This window comes from Sarcophilus harrisii, chromosome 6, assembly GCF_902635505.1.
Source record: "Sarcophilus harrisii chromosome 6, mSarHar1.11, whole genome shotgun sequence".
NCBI classification, from domain to species: Eukaryota; Metazoa; Chordata; class Mammalia; order Dasyuromorphia; family Dasyuridae; genus Sarcophilus; species Sarcophilus harrisii.
Genome location: NC_045431.1, coordinates 148,087,749 through 148,105,521, shown reverse-complemented (window position 1 = coordinate 148,105,521; position 17,773 = coordinate 148,087,749). Strand labels below are relative to the sequence as shown.

The 17,773-nt window shown below is 38.4% G+C and overlaps 1 protein-coding gene across 4 annotated transcripts in view; it reads left to right on the top strand.

Annotated features, from left to right (window-relative positions):
- The first annotated feature begins 2,411 nt into the window (after nucleotides 1-2,411).
- The window catches only part of SLC39A8 (solute carrier family 39 member 8), a 68,362-nt gene continuing 53,000 nt past the window's right edge, over nucleotides 2,412-17,773 (top strand). Inside the window, exons 1-2 of one of the 4 annotated variants that reach the window (XM_031943492.1) lie at nucleotides 2,412-2,485; nucleotides 3,316-3,931. In XM_031943492.1, coding sequence (XP_031799352.1) covers nucleotides 3,710-3,931 — 222 coding nt within the window. In that variant the 5' untranslated portion in view covers nucleotides 2,412-2,485; nucleotides 3,316-3,709. Of the gene's footprint in view, nucleotides 2,486-2,526; nucleotides 2,749-2,799; nucleotides 2,968-2,988; nucleotides 3,932-17,773 lie in introns of those variants that run through there. The other 3 variants (XM_003772936.4, XM_031943491.1, XM_031943490.1) reach the window with 3 other exon arrangements.

Sequence of the window (17,773 nt, the reverse complement as noted above, 5' to 3'; positions counted from 1 at the left end):
TAGTTAGTAAGTCTATAATTAACTTAGTCAGAAAGGTATTATTTCTGAGATACTGACTTTAATCTATCTTTTGAAGCTGTCTTTTCAGTAACATCCTAAATTTTATCATCCAAGTGATAATGTCTTTGACTTGCTTTTCCTTTTTCCTCTGGGTGTTCAGCATGCTTATTCCATTGTCTTCCTGGTGAAATCACACTAATTTTATAGTATATTTGAAGTTATTCCTTTTCAGTTTACAAAGCATTTTTGCACCCATACTTTCATTTGCACATCACACAACCTCATAAGATAGATGAGACAGTTTATACTCTTATCTCCCAGAAGGAAAATAGAGGTCAATCTTAACAAAAAGGTCATATTCACATTCATATTTTATACGAGATCTGTGTATACTATTCTTGTGTATAGAAAGGAGTCCCTAATGAGTTCTATTTATTACTTAAGAATTTGGAATCAGAAGGCTGGACCTAGGATCAACATCCAAGTCTTTTTATTCTAGGACAAGTAATTTACAGAGGTATAGTCCTTGGCAAAACCTTGTGATCTGCCAGAGCCTTAATTTTCTTATCTGTAAAATGGAAATAATATGCTTGCACTAACTACTTTAATGGGATTGTTAGGAAGAAATCATTCTATAAATCCTAAATTGCTTATTAAGTATGTGTTGCTATGAATATTTTCTTTTGATATTCTGAAGTTTTCTTTCCCACTTGCCTAGGTTAGCAATAACTTAATTTGGGTAAGCCATGAAGCATTATGACTTTATCTTATTCTGTCCTTTACTGCTTTTGAGGGCAGCAGATTGGTGACTATTCCTAGTATATATGAGTGCACATGAATAACATAACTATTCCACACAAACCCACAATTTAGCTATCTATAATTTTGAAGTGGTGTCATGTAATAGAGATAGCTGGCCTTTTAATTAGGGAGGCCAGAGATCAAACCCAGTCCCTGATCCATACTTGCTGACAGAGCAAGTCACTTAACCAGGACACTTCCAGGCAACTCTGTTAAGAGTAAAAGTTGCAAAGTAGGTGCTACAATAGCAAAGGGAGTTTACTCATTAGAGAATTCCCCACATCAATGAAATCATGGAATTGTAGGGCCTAAAAATAATGGTTGAAAATGCAACTTTTTTCATAAATTAATGTGTCAGTAAGATGCATAATAGAACATTTCTTGGAAATAAACTTGGTGGCTGTTAATGGGATGGTGTTCCCAGATTTCCAAGAAATGACTTGAGACAAAGCTTGCATTCATATATTTACATAAGCAAAGGAAGAAATTGACATAAAATTGACAGCAACTAGACATACAACTAAATATCTTTTTTTTAACTTTCAGCTTTGTTTAGTCTATGTTCATTTGTCCTTGGTAATTAATTTCTTTCTTTTGGTATAGTGTAGAAAACACTGGCTCTGGAGTTAGAGGGCCTACATGCAAATTTGCTCCTCTCTCTCTTTAGCTGACTACCCATGTTCCTTAGACAATTCACTCAATTTTTGTGCCTCAGTTTCTTCATCTATAAAATCAAGTCAAACTAGACAGCTTCTGAAATTTTTTTCCAATTCTATATCAGAACTCCTATGAAATGAAGTTCATTCCTAACTTTAAAATAGTTTTAGAATGAAAAAGGCTTTTTTAAGTCATCAAAGTTCCGGAACTGCAGGAATCTCATTCCATTATTGCAGAGCTGGAATTTTTAGTTCTTTCAACCTATATAACCCAAATAACTCCCATTTACCCTCTTTCTCATCAGTATCTACATAGACAAATTAAACTCCTCTTTCATAGAATTGCATTTCAAACCTCTAAAACTAGTTGTTTCACTTCCTGTAGTTCCCTTTCCTCCTGTTAAACAGTTTCTTCAACCTTTCCACTTTATGAGATTCTTTACAGGCCTTCACTTACCATCCAGGTAGCCCTGAATGTGATTCTTCATAATCAGTAATCCTCATCAAACAGAGCTAGTCAAGAATAATGATCCCGTGTTTTGTTTGCCACAGTGCTCTGAGCTCCCAAGATGAAAGGCAGCACTAGACGCTTTGCTATTATTATTATCATTCCTGTGAGTGCAACAATATATAATGGTTTCATTTTATTCAGGGACAATTAAGCTATCTGATCTAACTTGTTTACTATCACCCATTCCCACTACACATGTTTTTTTGACCTCACACCCAAGTCAGTTTTTCTTGAATCCCAGCCTGAAAAATAAACATCTATTCTGTCCACGGATAACCCCCATGGTGTCAGGAAGGGCCAATCTGGATAACGCTGGCTCAGCTAGCTGGACCCCAGGCTGCTGCTTTAGTTTCCTCTTTCTCTTTTGATTTAAAAAATAATAATTAAAAAAAAAAAACTCCTAAAAATCAGTTCCTGCCAAGTTCTTAAACAATGCCTGATACCCCAGGTCCGATTTCAGAACATTCGTTTCACTCAGGGCTCGAGGGCTTGGAGAGCAACAACAACAGAAAGCAAGGTCAGGTGCCCAGACTGAGATGTGACTCCTCTAGGGCAAATTAATCCGTGGAACTGGGGGCGGTGACCAGGATAAGACTGGGAGGAGCCGAGGGAAAGCGGCAAGTGAAGTTGGACGCTAGGCGCAGCTGGACTGCGGTTGCTCTGCGCCCCCGCGCGGGTCCGTGCACCCCTAAATGGAGAACCGAGGGCCGGCCAGTTCAGCAGTCACCCCGGGACTTTCTAACCGAGCCTGAGGCCCCTCCTTTCCTTTCCCTTTATCTGGTAAAAGGCGAAGCTTCAGTTCTCCCAGGTTTCTCTGTAGAAAGACGACTCATTAGACGGAGAGAAACAAAGCCAGATCCAGAGGGAGGGAGAGAGAGTGACAGGAAAGAGGCCGAGACAGGCGGGCTTGGAGAGGCTAAACGCACATGTTAGCGGAAAGGGGAGAGAGATCTTTAGACACAGGCTGTCCCCGGCCTTTACTCCTTTAGTCATTCCAGGGTGAGTCCGTCTCTCACCTAGCTTCTAGTCTCGGAAAATAAAAAGAAAGAAAGGAAGTGTGTGCGAGGGGAAGGGAGGACCGGCGAAGTTGGCTGATCTAGGGCTTTTTTTTTTTTTTAATTTTTGGAAGCCAGAGTCAAAGCTGACCGTGTCTTCCTCTGCAAATCCCGTTCCAAGGCGGTGTGTAAGAACCCTGGCTTTGGCCAACTCGGGCTTCCGAGTTTAAGGCTGTCTGTTGCCCGATCAGCTGGTCCCTGAGCGCTATGGCGGTGCGGGCAGGCTGCCGAGCAAGTTGACCCCGAAAGCCACCTTTATCTCTCTTTAACCCCTTTGTCCTCCTTATCGCAGGCGCAGCCAGAGGAGCAGGGGCCCCGACCTGCCGCTGCCTATCGCTTCCTCCCTGCTGGACGCTCTTTTCAATGCAGATCAGCCCTGGGCCGTCCCAGGAGGAGGGGACTCGAGTTTTCGCCAGAGCAGAGGGGAGCTGCTGGTGACCCTCGCTCGCTTGGCTCGGAGGCGCGGTAAGATCGGACTGGGGCAGCCTGGAGGCTCCCCAGCCCGAGCCGGCCCTCGGTGTAGGACATTGCACGTAGCTTGCACCGGGGAGCTCCGCTCTGCTGGTGACCAGAGGCGGCGGCGGACTCGTGCTTCCCGGAGCGCGGCGGCCCGCTAGGCTGGCTGAGTGAGTGGTGCGTGGCGCGCACGTGGAGAGCCCCAGGAGTGCACAGCTTCGCGGTTCGCCATGGGGGGCTCGGTCCGAGCCGTGGCGGGGCTTCTTCTGCTAGCAGCGGTGGGAGGCATCGGGGGAGCTGTCGGCTCCGGGCTAGACTTCACTGATGATCTGCTGGCCGTGTTCGGGGAGAACCGGAGCCTGTCAACGGCTCAAGTGGGTCACCTGCTGGATGATCTAGGGGCTGCGTCGCGGACGCAAGTTGAGAAGCTACAGCATTTGCACCATAACCAGGTACGCAGTGTGATAATGACTATTAGAGTAACAGGGGCTTCACTCTTTCTACTCTCCCGGCCACTTCTGGGCGCGAAGGCAGCGGTCAGAGAGGTGCCTGTTCCATTCTTTCTCATTTCTTCTTTTGCTGTCCTGCCAGGTATAAAAAGTGGAGTAGAAATTTGGTCGATCGGAAGGAACAGCCAGACGCTGGCATTTAAAATCAGCAATTTCACTGCCTGACTTTTAAAAAATTTTTTGATTTTGATTTATTTAAAGAAAAGCAATACCAGTTTGCTTTAAGCGGATTTCTCAAGGGTCAGAGTGGAATAGGTGGCAGTTTTTATGCCTGCCATGATGAACGGTGGGTGAAAACCTATTGCAGATAGCTATTTCATTGATGCTGGACACTCCGATGAGGCACTTGCTGTTTTTCACACAAGACCCTCCATTTCCCCATTTAGGACAATTTCACTGGCTGACCCCATCTTCATCTCTGCTTCTTGACTTCCTTCATTCCCTTCAACCCCAAGTCATGACTACACTTAGTGACCCAAATTCGGGTTTTCTTAGTAAAGATTCTAGGTCATTTCCCTCTCCAGTTTATTTTACAGATGAGGAAACTGAGGCAAACAGGATTAAGTGATTTGCTCAGGGTCATAGCTAGGAAATGTTTGAGGCCAGATTTGAATTCATCTTTCACATTTCCAGACCTGACCAAAAAAATAAACCTACAAATTAAATAAGCAAACCATCTATTTAAGAAGTGTTTACATGGCAACTATACACTAATTTGAGATTATTGATTTTTGTAGGGAGCAATAAGCAAAGGCACAGCTTGGAATAGAAAGCTGGCCTGGGATCTAGGAAGATTAGGGTTCAAGTATGATTGGGGCAAGTCAACACTTAACCTCTCATTTCCATAAGCAACTCCGTGAGAATCTTGGTTGTGGAAAAAGTGCAAACTTGTATTGTTGGAGGAGACTTCTTCCTTTGGAAGTTCCCTATGTCAAACACATTGCAGGTTCAGTCCCAATCTTATCATGGAAAAGCCACTTGAATTTTTGAGAAACATTGATGACAATTTTAGTGTGTTAATAGACTTTAAACAACACTGATTTCAGTCAGCTGCCCCTGGAGTCAAGTAAAATAAACTAAGAATGAATCAAAACCTCATTAGAAAAGACTTGGGAGAACTTTACTTTGAGCAATTGAGAAAAGTTAAAAGTGGGGTTCAGAACTCTTTCCCAAAGGTCAGGGCTTGGTTATTTTGATGCTTGCTGATCTCTATAAATGTTCAGGGTTTCTGAATGTGGATTGTAACATAAATAATAGCTAGCTTATACCAGACAACAAACTATTCTCTGGTGGGAAAATTATCCAACTTGGGAAATATATATCCTCATATATTTTAAATATAGTTACAGCAACTAGGTAGTGTTTAACAAGATGCTGTTCCCATAAGGCTCCATAATAGTTAGAGGTTAATTTGAGAAAAAAACCCAATTGGTGCATTTGTGTTTTGTTTCTCTGTTATAGTTAATGAAGAAGGAGGAAATATAACACCCTTTATAAAAGTGGGAAGGTGGAATTTGAAAATAGTATTCCCTTAGGTTGAAGCTCCTGGGAACTTTAGAGAAAGCAGTTGGTTTGCTGCTTTTCCAGCCTTTCCTTGACTGGGAGGTGGCCTAAGTGGATCTTTCTTCTTGCTCCAGTTGGGTCATAACATGCAGATTTAAACCAGCTTAAAGTTGAGATTCTACTCCTTGAAAACACATCTTCCAAATGCATAATTTTTCTTCAAATATATTTTGTTTTTAGTTTCTGTAAAGTATTTTTGTGTGGTGAATAGTTGGTTTTCTAATATTGCAAGGGAAATAAATTTCACAATTAGTAAAATATACTTTTCTGAATGAATGAAATAATAGGAAGATTACAAAACCTAGAAGGAAATCCTAGAAATAAAAAAAAAAAAAAATGTTACAAACATACCAAAATCCTATAATTCAGATATCTCCAACCTGGTATTTCTGGCTACAAGATTCAGTGATTAATAATAAATTTATTTCATTAACTATTTCCCATTTACATGTAAAAAAATATAACATTCATTAAAAAAATGAATTCCAAATTTTCTCCCTCCCTCTTCCAAACCCCTTGAGAAGGTATAAGCTACATGAAATTTTATTAACTAAAGAGGCATTTGGGTTTACACCTGAATGTTCGAACTTTTAGATCACTAGTCTTGACTTTCAAGTTTTTCTATTTCCTTATAAAAAAACTTTTGCTTTCCCTTTTGCAGCATTTCTAATATCTGCAGATAATTAAAAACATTTATTAGGTATCTAATACCTAAAGAGATATAAAATTTATATAACACTTGGGCTCCCAGCCCTTGTGGATTGTATAGTCTAGTCAGAAGACTATATAGACAACAGTCCACAAACATTATTTATTTGTATCATATATACTTAGGGTTTATTAACCTGGCTACAGTGAACTTGCTTTTTTTTTTAACACGCACAAAAAATCATAGACTTTTAAATATCCACAAAAATAATAAAAAAACTTAATAGCTATATTTCAGTATAATTGATTTCTTTCACATCCTAGGTACTTTATTTTATGCATTTTAAAAACATTATACTGAAAAAGGGTTCACAGAATTCCTCAAACTGCTTAAGGAATCCATAACACACAGTCCTTTTGTATAGAGGCTAGAAATTTGGAGAAGGATACTTGAAAGGTGTTAACTCAGTGTAATTGATGAGACAATGGTTATCTAGTTTACATATACTTAGTACTTAGCATGGTGGTATAATAGTTCTATAGTTGATATAATTGTAATAGGGTATTTAAACCGAGGACAACGTCAGCCACAGATATTCTATCTTTGATCAGCTTCGTGGTGGCTCTCCTGCCTCCTGCACTAAGATGAAAACTAGGCCAGAAGAAAGACTCTAGACTATTCTTGACCATTCTCGTGGTGTCTATCCTGCTGAGACCAAGACCCTTCCAGAGGGCCTCCAGAAAGCTAGTTCGATGTAGTGTGGGTGTGGAGGACTACAGAATGAGATAAGATAACCATCCATCTCAGTCACTAGGCTTTCTATATTATCTGTTCTCTACTGGGCTATTACTGCTACACAGCAATTTCTTTATCCCTTTCTAAGTAATAAGAATAAACTGGAGACAGTCCAGAAGAGGCATATCTCCATTGGTGAGGAGCCCAACACTTCAAGATTGGGTTCTCTTCAAGTATGGTATTGCAAGTGCAGTCTTGTGAAACAGTTATAAACTTTTGTTCTCTTTGACCCTCGAGGGCAGAACTCAGAGGAATGAGTTGAAATTGTAAAGAGGCAAATTCGGGGTCTTATGTTTGAGGAATGCTTCCTCTCTTTACTTTCTAATAATTAAAGCTATTTACAAGTTAAATGGACTCTGGATGTTGAGGTTCTCCATTGAAGTCTTTAAGCATAATCTAGATAACCATTTGTTACATACAGTATGGTAGCAAAGTCTTTCTGGTAGGAACACACAAGGAATTGTCCCTTGAGGTACTTTTTTGACTCATTCCATAACTTAGTGAATTCTGCAGTCTGGACATCTAGTAACTGAGTCTTAAACATTGGGGCTCTGGCTGCTAGAACTTTATTTAGAAATAGACCCTCAGGTGCCCTGCTCATTCAGGAATGAAAAACATATTTCTTGTACAGTATATCCTGGCAGGACATCGGTCATCTTGTGCCATTTTGGAATGAATTGGGCTCCCAATCCCTTGATTATTAACTACAGATTCTGTGATTTTCTGTTTTACCTTCTTTGAGAGAAATGAAACTGAGGCTTTTATAGGGATGGTTGAGGGTGAGAATAACTTATACTTTACCTGTCCTATGGTTTAAGAAGGCATCAGACAAAATTCTCATTCCCCATTAACTTCCTCCCCCTCACTCTGTGTTTGTTATTTCTTCCTCATCTCTAGCTTGCTCTGCCTTCCCTTACCCCTTCCATTGTGCCTTCTGGAACCCCCATTACATTAACTAACCTTCATATTAGATCTTCCTTTTTATACTTCATGTATAGTCAAATAAACCTGACTCCCTCCACAAAGTAGCAGCTGCAATGTATTGTAACTGCATGTAGAGAGCCAGAACTCTGGAGAAGTATACTTGAAACAAGGTGTTAACTCAAAGGAATTGAGAAAATGATTCTCTAGTTTACCTGTACTTAGTACTTGGTATAGTTCTACAAGATTGACACCTATGATGATGTACTTATAATAGAGTATATAAGAGGTAAGAGATCTGGGAGAAAGACTTCAAGATAGACATTGTCCTGCCTCCTGCATTCCTCCACTGAAATCAAGACCCATTCCCGAGGGCCTCCAGAAAGCTAGCCCGGCCCCAGGTGAAGGAGACACACTGTGAAGGAGATAATAAAGACTTTGGACTTTATTCCTGGCCATTCTTGTAGTTATTATGCTGCAGAGACAAGTCTGGTCCCAAGATCTCCAGAAGGCTAAACCAGAACATTACAACTGCAAAGTTGCAAGTTTTGTAACTTTTTAGTCTCTGTTTTGGTTTTTATCTTGTAATTAACTTTAGCTTAAAGCTTATCATCCTAAATCACTTAGAGTTGGTTGATGATACCTGTTTTGGTTTGAGTCTTCTGTTTTCAAGGTGCCTACTCTCCTTGGGACCCCCTGTGATGAGATCGCAAAATAACAATTTGAAAGTTGCAAGACACGTATGAAAAATCCCTAATAGTGTTCTCTTTGCCAAAACGTACCTTGATTTACAACAATAGGTTTCAGACAAAATGAAGTGATAAAATAAACATGAGGAGTAGTAAATATGAAATAGATTTGGGAAAGCAGGAGAAAGGATATTAGAGTTAGTAAGAAAAGGGGTTTAACCTGTCTGGTGACTGCTTCCACAAGTCTTTCTGACCCTCTCCTCCAGTCTTGTAACCCCAGTTCCTTGATTAATATCTCAGCATCCTCAACTGATGTTGCTGTTTGGTACCAGGTCCCTGAAGGTTCATGGTTTGCCTGTAGGGATGGACTGACCAGGTGTGCCTACTCTAGTACCCTCCTCAGAAGGCCAGATTCGTTCTGTGTCCTGGTAGCAGTGTTTCCCAAACTGTCCTCCCAGGAGGGGACGGATGGAGCCACTTCCAGTCCCAATTTTCTCCCTTGGAGAATACCAGACAGAAACAAAAAAGACCATTCCTTCCCCTCATAGTAGGGCTTGGGCTGGCAGGCACTACCGCCCTTAGCATCGCAGCCCTCCTGACGGGCAATTCTGGGTATGCTGAGTTAACTGCACAAATGACCACAGACCTGACTCAGATCGAGTCATCCATCTCGAAACTAGAAAGCCAAGTTGACTCCTTGACAGAAATAGTACTCCAAAACTGAAGGGGACTTGACCTACTATTTCTGCAACAGGGAGGTCTGTGTGCCATCCTAAATGAGGAATACTGTTTTTATGCTAATAATTCTGGGATAATCAGAGAAAGTCTGGCCCTGGTTTGAAAGAATGTTGAGTCTAGACAACTGGAGCAGAGTCAAGGAAAGAAGGTACCAGTCTCTGTTTAATTCGTCCCCATGGCTAACCACCCTTATTACATCCCTTGTGGGACCCTTGCTTCTCCTTCTTGCCCTTGCTGTAGGTCCTTGCATCTTCTCTAATCTTCTTCACCTCATCTGTTCCCAAGTGGAGGTGGTTAAAATTATGGTGCAAAGACCCCCAAGTATCAAGAGGAAAATGATTTAATGATTTGAATAACCTAGGACAGAAAGTGGAGAATATTATGCCATAGTCTCCTTGAGGTCATCCTACCTCAGTTGCTCTGCCCCCAAACCCCAGGCTATAATCATTCCCTCTTAAATATTTCATGAGATAAAGATCTTGTATCTTTAGGTTATAAACACTCCTTTTAATGTTTGACAAGATAAAGGTCTATCATTAGAATATAAGTAACCTCTCCAGTACCTCCCTCCATTATGTTATTCTAGGTACCTCCCCCTATTAGGGTCTACCCATCTGGGTACCTCCTCCCAACATGTCATTGATCTTGTTATTCTATAAAAAGTCTTGATGTAACAATACTCGGGGCTGGATACTTTGAGAGGAGAGTCCTATCCAGCCAATTGATTTACTCTCTAATAAATTAATAATTAAATTGTTCTCTTAAAAAAAAAAAAAAGAAAAAGAAAAGGGGTTTAACAATGGAAAAGACAAGTTCCCTAATGGAACTCACAATTAACCAGGAGAAAGGGAATACTTCATGAGGTAGGAATACAGTTTTCAGCACCATGTTCTCTAGCCTTCAAACTAGCCCATTGATTTCTTGTTTAGATTTTACAATATTAGCAATTTTTGTGTCCAGCAAAACACCCTTTTAGATAACTATATAAGCTTCAAATACAATGAAAACTTGATGTGTAACTGAATGAAGCACTATGAACAAAGGATCCTAAAGGAGACTTAGTTTTAAGTTATTTTTCAGGTATGTAATCTAACATGTGAAGTTGGAAACACTGTTAGGTTTTCGATACAAATTTCTTTTGTATGTTTCATTATGTAAGCCTTTTTGTGATTCCTAAGTTTTTATATTTTTTAAACTGTTGTCAAGTAACTTGCTTTGAGAAATATAATTTGTTACTTTGATAATTTTATAATTTTGAAATGACCCTCCTCCCCCTTCCTGCCCCTCCTCTGCCCATTTCAATTTTCCTATAGAGTTAACTTGTGATCTCCTGCAGGACTGTGCACATGGTTTCTTACTTCTTTTGTCCCTTCTAAATAGGTAGGGCTGTTTTTTTTTTTTTCTTTTCGTGTCTTCTATACACTGGATAATCACCATTGCCTAGGAACCACTTCTTCTTTGAGGCTCACTTTATCTCACCATATCCAAGTCACTGTTACAGTCAACTTTCACTTCTTTCTCAAGGAATTCAGTATGTGGCCTCCATTTATACCCTAACCTTTGAGACTGAAGACTGGCCTCAAAAACTCTGCTTTTCCAGATCATCAACCTCAGCTACATTCTGAGACAACCATATACTTAATCTTACCTCCAGTCAAAATTATTTGAAATCTATCACCCATGAATTTCTGGCCAACCTACTTTGCCTGCTTCTCTGGTTGTCTCTTCTTTGTTAAACTTGAGCCCTGGGATGATCCTGACCATTTGACTTTTCAAAATTGGCTCAACCAATTGTTAAAAGCTGCCAGAATTCACTGAAACTGCATGGTGTTGAACCTGAAATTAGGAAGACTTGAATTTACATTCTCTTAATCATGTATCTACTATGTGACCTTGGACAAGTAAGTTAACCTCTCTCAGCCTCAGTTTTCTCATCAAGACAAAAATAATTATAGCATATGTCTTCTGAGATTGTTGTGAGGATCAAATGAAGTTTGCAAACCTTAAATTGTGCTAACTGCCATCTTTTATTATCATCATCATCACCACCATCATCATTTTATACGGATGAAGTGTAGCACAAATTCATATTCCATAATAGATAGCTCAGTGGAAAGGGCCTTGGATTTAAAATCAGGAAGACTGGAGTTCAAATTCTGCCCCAGACATGAACTGTGTGGCCCTTAGAAATTCATTTAATCTTTCTTAGCCTCAGTTTTCTTATCTAGAAAATGAGAGAGTTGGACTTGTTGGCCTCTAAAATTTCTTCTACATCTAAATCTATGATTTTATGAAGTAGGTCTTTAGTTCCACATGATAATTCTTTTTATTCTCTAATTAGTTCTAATGCATTTTCAGAAATGGCTGTTTCAAATTCTCTCTCCCTTCTTTCCTTCCTTCCTTCTTTCCCTTCCTCTTTCCCTCTCTCCCTTCTTTCCTTCCTTCCTTCCTATTTCTGGAGTGGTTTAGCTCATGAGAAACTGAGGTAAATAATCAAACAAATTGCCCAGGGTCACAGGACTAGTAAACTTAGGAAGCCTAATTTGAATTTAAGATGAATCTTCTTGATTCTAACACAGTGCTCTTTCCACTGAATCACCCATCTGTTCCTCTGTCTTTTTTTCTAAAGCCTTCTATAGCAGTCCTTGCCCTTTGCCCTTTACTTTATTGAGAATATAGAGTAAATGCATTATATATTCTTTGTTTTTCCTTTTTTTTTTTTTTTTTTGGTATTTTAAAACCTCCATATCTAATTTTTGATTTATTCTGGTTTCTTAAAAAGAAATGGTTCTTTTTTGCCCAAAGTCAAACATTTGATCCCATTTCTCTGGAGCTTACTTTCTCAGTCTTCTTTCCTGGTCCCCCATCTTTAATCATCAATTTCTCCTTATTTCCTGACTCTTTTCCTGTTCCTTACAAATGACTTAAGTCTACCCTATCTTAAAAACAAACAAACAAACAAACAACAATAAAATACCTGAAACTCTGGAATCTGTTACTTCTTCAAGTAATCCATTATCTATCCCACATATACACCTATTGCTTTTACTTTCTGTCCTTTGACTCACTTCCCCATTTCTTGCTATCTGGTTTCTGATCCCACCATTTAACTAAATTTCCTTTGTTAAAGGTGACAACAATGTTGGAGTTGGCTAAATCAGATCTTTTCTTAATCTTCATCATTATTGAACTCTGAAGCTTTTTGGCCTTGTCACTCAATACTTCTTCTGGGTTAGTCTCTATTCTCTGTCTTTCTTTTTTTATAACTCTCTCCATCTTGTCTTCCTTTTTATCTGCCTTTTTTTAGTGACCTTTGTTGGATTTGTTTGTGTCTAACTCCATAACTGAGACTCTACTGATCACTCCTTTTTTTCTATTCTTTCTCAGTGATTTTTATTAACTCACACATGTCCAATTACTACCTCTAGAATTCTGACTCCAAAATTTGTAAGTCTTGCCCTATTTAGGGCTCAAAAAGGGAGATCTAGATCAGGCTAAAGGCTAGAATTAGAGGATTCCTGGGGTAAAGTCTTGCTGGTGGGAAAGGACATTCACCTCCTTTCCACTTAGATATATACACGTCCGACACCTTTCTTCTTTTGCCCAATCTGGAGATGGAGACTGTTGTTTTAGACTTCACCTATGGACACAGAATATCAGGAATATTCAAGGTTAACTTAAGATAAGCTATTTCTAATACCTTTCTCCTCAATTCTCCTTATCCTTTCCTTCCAAGTGAGACTCTCTTATTGTGGGGTCCTCTCTAGGCTCTGTCCTGAACCCTCTGTTCTCTACCCTTTCTTTAATTTTTTCCATTTATTTATTGCACATTAGGAACTTTTTTTTAATTATAGCCTTTTATTTGCAAGATATATGCATGGATAATTTTTCAGCACTGACAAGTGCAAAACCTTATGTTTCAACTTTTCCCCTCCTTCCCCCCACCCCTTCCCCCAGATGGCAGGTTGACCAATACATGTTAAATATGTTAAAGTATAAGTTAGATACAATATATGTATACATGTCCATACAGTTATTTTGCTGTACAAAGAATTGGATTTTGAAATAGTGTACTATTAGTCTGTGAAGGAAATAAAAAATGCAGGTGGACAAAAATAGAGGGATTGGGAATTCTATGTAATAATTCCTAGTCATCTCCCAGAGTTCTTTCGCTGGGTGTAGCTGGTTCAGTTCATTACTGTTCTATTGGAACTGATTTGGTTCATCTCATTGTTGAAAAGAGCCACGTCCATCAGAATTGATCATCATATAGTATTGTTGTTGAAGTATATAATGATCTCTTGGTCCTGCTCATTTCACTCAGAATCAGTTCATGTAAGTCTCTCCAGGCCTTTCTGAAATCATCTTGGTTCTACCCTTTCTTTTAAACAATTTTGTCAGCTTTAAGGGTTTGATAATTGCATGATACTTGCAAAATCTACACGTCCATCTCTTTCTGGTTTGCTTCATCTTTTTGTTAGATGTTACTTATGCCATGACTAGTCCAGAAGCTCCTGGTTGGAGGGAGAAGGATATGGCCAAGAGGGATAAGATGGGGAAGGGTCTGACACTCTTCTTCATCCACCTATTTCTCTTCTGTCATTATCAACCCTGTCCACAAGCAGATACGATCAAAAGATATATTAATGACAGGTAGGGGCCTAGTCCTAGGCAGGGAGCTGCTGCCAACACAGATTAATACATTGTTCATGGCTGGCAGTATTAAACACTTAGAGACAATAGCTGACAGAGATGTTTCATTATCAATCCTTTGAAGTTAAGATTTGCTACTTTTTTCCTCACAAATTTATATTTTAGCATTTGTTTCATCTCTGAATTAAGAAATCCTTACTATTTTGTGTGTAGTATATTTCTAAAATGAACTTTAATATTCTAGAGAACAAGTAAGAATCTGTAACTTTTGCTTTTCCTTCTATCCAGTTAACCAAAAAGGACACAGATTGGTTAATTTGTATTTTCTCTTCAGTATTCCTCAGGAAGACTATGATCTAGCTGATAGAAAAATGCCCTTGAAGTTAAAAGAACTGGGTTCAAGTCCTACCACTCATCTCTGCTGGTAATTCCTTTTAGCAAACCATTTCACATCATGGTGCTGTAAGGCATCCTTTAAGATAATAAATTGAAGAGATGATATTAACTTGTATTGATTAAGGAGTTTTCTTACCTGAGACTTCCCTATACTAGTGAAATCACAGATCTAATACCTACTATTAGTCTTCAGGAATGACAGAGATACCATTTTCTGCTTCCATCTAAACTTGAGGTTTCTACCTTGGATGAGTGTTTAAACAAGCAGTCTTTTAGCCCTTTTCTTACATTTAGCCCGAGAAAGTAATTTCAAAATATTTTGTCTTAGACAGACATGGGAGAATTGATAAAATAATCACACATAGTTAGTATTTACATAGTGTTTGAGGTTTAGAAAGCACTTAATAAATATTTCATTTGAACCTTACAACAACCATGAAAGGTACATGCTCTTATTATCTTCATTTTATAGACTTCAGTTTATAGATAAACTAAGTTAGACAGAAGTTAAATGACTTGCTTGGGCCTATGAAGGTAGTAAGGGTTTGAGGTGGGATTTGAATGCATATCTTTTTGAGTCCAGGACTAGTACTCTATCCATTGTTCTGTCATACTTCCTTCTAAGCTTTCATCTTGATAGTGCAATATCTGATTTTTATGTATGGGCAGGAGATAAAAACAGAAAATGTCAGGAGAGGAAGGAAAGGAAAGGGATAAAGTACTCCCTTAGATTCATGGGATCTTACTAGAGAAGAGCTGCAGCTAAAATAATTGATTCACAGACAATAACATGTATTCTTTTCTTTCTCTCAGAGTGTTTAGAGAGTATATCTGAAGGGAAGTTGCTATTGTGCTTTCTCTATAGTTTCATTTCTGATTATATCCCCCTTGGATATACAGATACAGAGGTGTGTGTGTGTGTGAAGCTGGGGGAAAGTAAAGGTTGGAAAGAACTTTATCTAAATTGTTTCCTATTTCATTAAGAAACCTAAATGACATGCTTGATAGAAGAGGCAATGTGGGATTTTGGAAAGATCACTGGACTTGGGATCAAGAGCCCGGACTTTAAGTCTTGATATCTACATATTACTTTTGTAACCTTGGTCAGGTCAGATCAGGTCACAATTTGGTGTCTTGGTTTCTTTATCAGTAAGTAAAATGGAGGCTTTGGATCAGCTGATCTTTAAAATTTATTATGTGATTAGTATCATGTGATTTGATTTTTGAAAAAACATGTAAAACGTGTTTTGAAACATTCTGTGTTAGCAAAGAACTATTTTCTCTTTGAAAAAAACGGATCCAGATGGTAGGTAGAAACTAGGACTGCAGTTGAAGAGTGCTGCTCCCTGGGGAACTGTAAAGCATGCTGAATGAGGAGAGTTTTAAGATTTTAGGAGAATAAGAGTTCATAAGTTTGACGCCATTTTGACGCCATTTGGAATAGGCTCTGCTCAAGTAACTGCACAAATGCCTCAAAGCAAACATTTAACACTGGGATCATTTACAACCCAACTGGGTTAAAAACAAGAGTAACTGAATGTTCTATACACCCTAAGCAATATGAGAAAGTGGTTAAGCTATCTTCAGATAATTTTACTATTTCAAATTACAAATAATTGTAGGCCCACATTCATATATCTGGGAGTAGTTAGCATGTTCCCAAAAGATCCCCAATTATGCATTTCAGGAGCCAACTGAATTTAAAACTTAAGTCTTAAAAGTTTTCTTTTTCCTCTTAAAGAAGAAATTAAACTACCTTTTTGTGGATTGGAATGGTTGAGATAGGAAGCAGGGAAAAGCTTGTGAAAGGGAACTTTGTTTTATAGTAACAGTAGAAGCAACAACAATAATGATAATAACCAGTGTTTTTATAGACATTTAAGGTTTGCAAAATAACTTACTATTTTGCATCATCATCACTGAACTGGTTTCTGTGTCCCCCATGAAGTCCCAATCATAGGATCTACTAAGGTAGAATTCAAATCAAAAAATGTGGGTAATGAAAGCTATGCTAAGCATCCAGTTCTGTAATATCATTATAGTGGATCACTTGAGTTCAAAGTTCTGGATTGTAGCTGAACAAAAGCTGATGGGGCACCCACACTTAAATCTGGGAGCAAAGGACTTCAAGTTGCCTAAGGTGGGGATAAATCCCTGGCTACTGACCTGTGGATAAGATAGGGAGATAATAGTCTAAGAAGAACAGAAGCAACAATCACTTTTTCCTTCACCCCATGCCTCAAGCAAAACATATGAATAAGGAGAGTGGAAATAAATTAAACATTGTTAAGAGAGTGTGGTTTGAGAGATTTACAACTCTTAACTTGTTTCATATTTTGAAATGTGGGAAGGTGAGCTAATTGTGATGGTGAGTGCTTTTCTACTAATGAACATGATTAGGTTATTTAGCACCTCAGACCTATGCCTTAGGAAAATTATTCTGGTATCATTGTGAATGGTGCATTAGAAACAGGAGCAACTGGAGACATATTACAATGGGCTAGATGAATGGTTATAATCTAGCATGGTAGTGACCCTGAGAAAGTGGGAAGATAGTATTGCTCTAATTAGAAAGCTGGAAATTAGTCACTAACATCAATTTAGTAATCAGTTTCTTAAGAATTTTATACATTCTTTCCAATTTCCCTGATAAAGGCAGATGCCCAGGGTTATAGAATTGCTGCTCAATTTGCATTCCCTCCCCATTATTTTTTATAAAACTTTAGAAATAAGATGTTTCTTTATTAGAATACATACCAATCTCTACCAATTCATACTTAGTTACAATTTGTTCCAGTGTTATTCCACTAACCTCTTTTAAAGCAGCAGAGCCCAGGAGAAAGCTTCCACTTTATATTTCAATCCCCATTATATTTCAATTTCTCCACTGGTGTTATTTCATTAAAACCTAACCTGAACATTTTGAAGCAAAATTCCCTCCCTTCTTAGGGACATCTCCTCAATAACACACCTTTCAGATACAATTTGTTTTGCAATTACACATATCCCTGTATACTAAATTTTCTTGCTTTTTTTTTTTTTTATTTTTGTTAAAGGGAGAAAATAAGATAAACCTTAATATTCAGCATATAGATAATATCTAAATAACTCTGGACCACATTTCACAAAATTTATACCACATATCCAGGTGGATTGACAAAATGTTAAAGCACAGCTCATACAATTTTTACAAATGATCCAATATACAATTTAGAAAACAACATTGTAGCTTAAATATATTTCATCTAATTTGGAGATACAAACATGTGACCTCTTTAGGCAAGTTACCAGAGAATCAAAAATTTTTCAACATAAAATCAAATCAAAGACAGATTTAAATTACTAGTAGCAGTACTTCCATATTAGTACATACATTTCCAA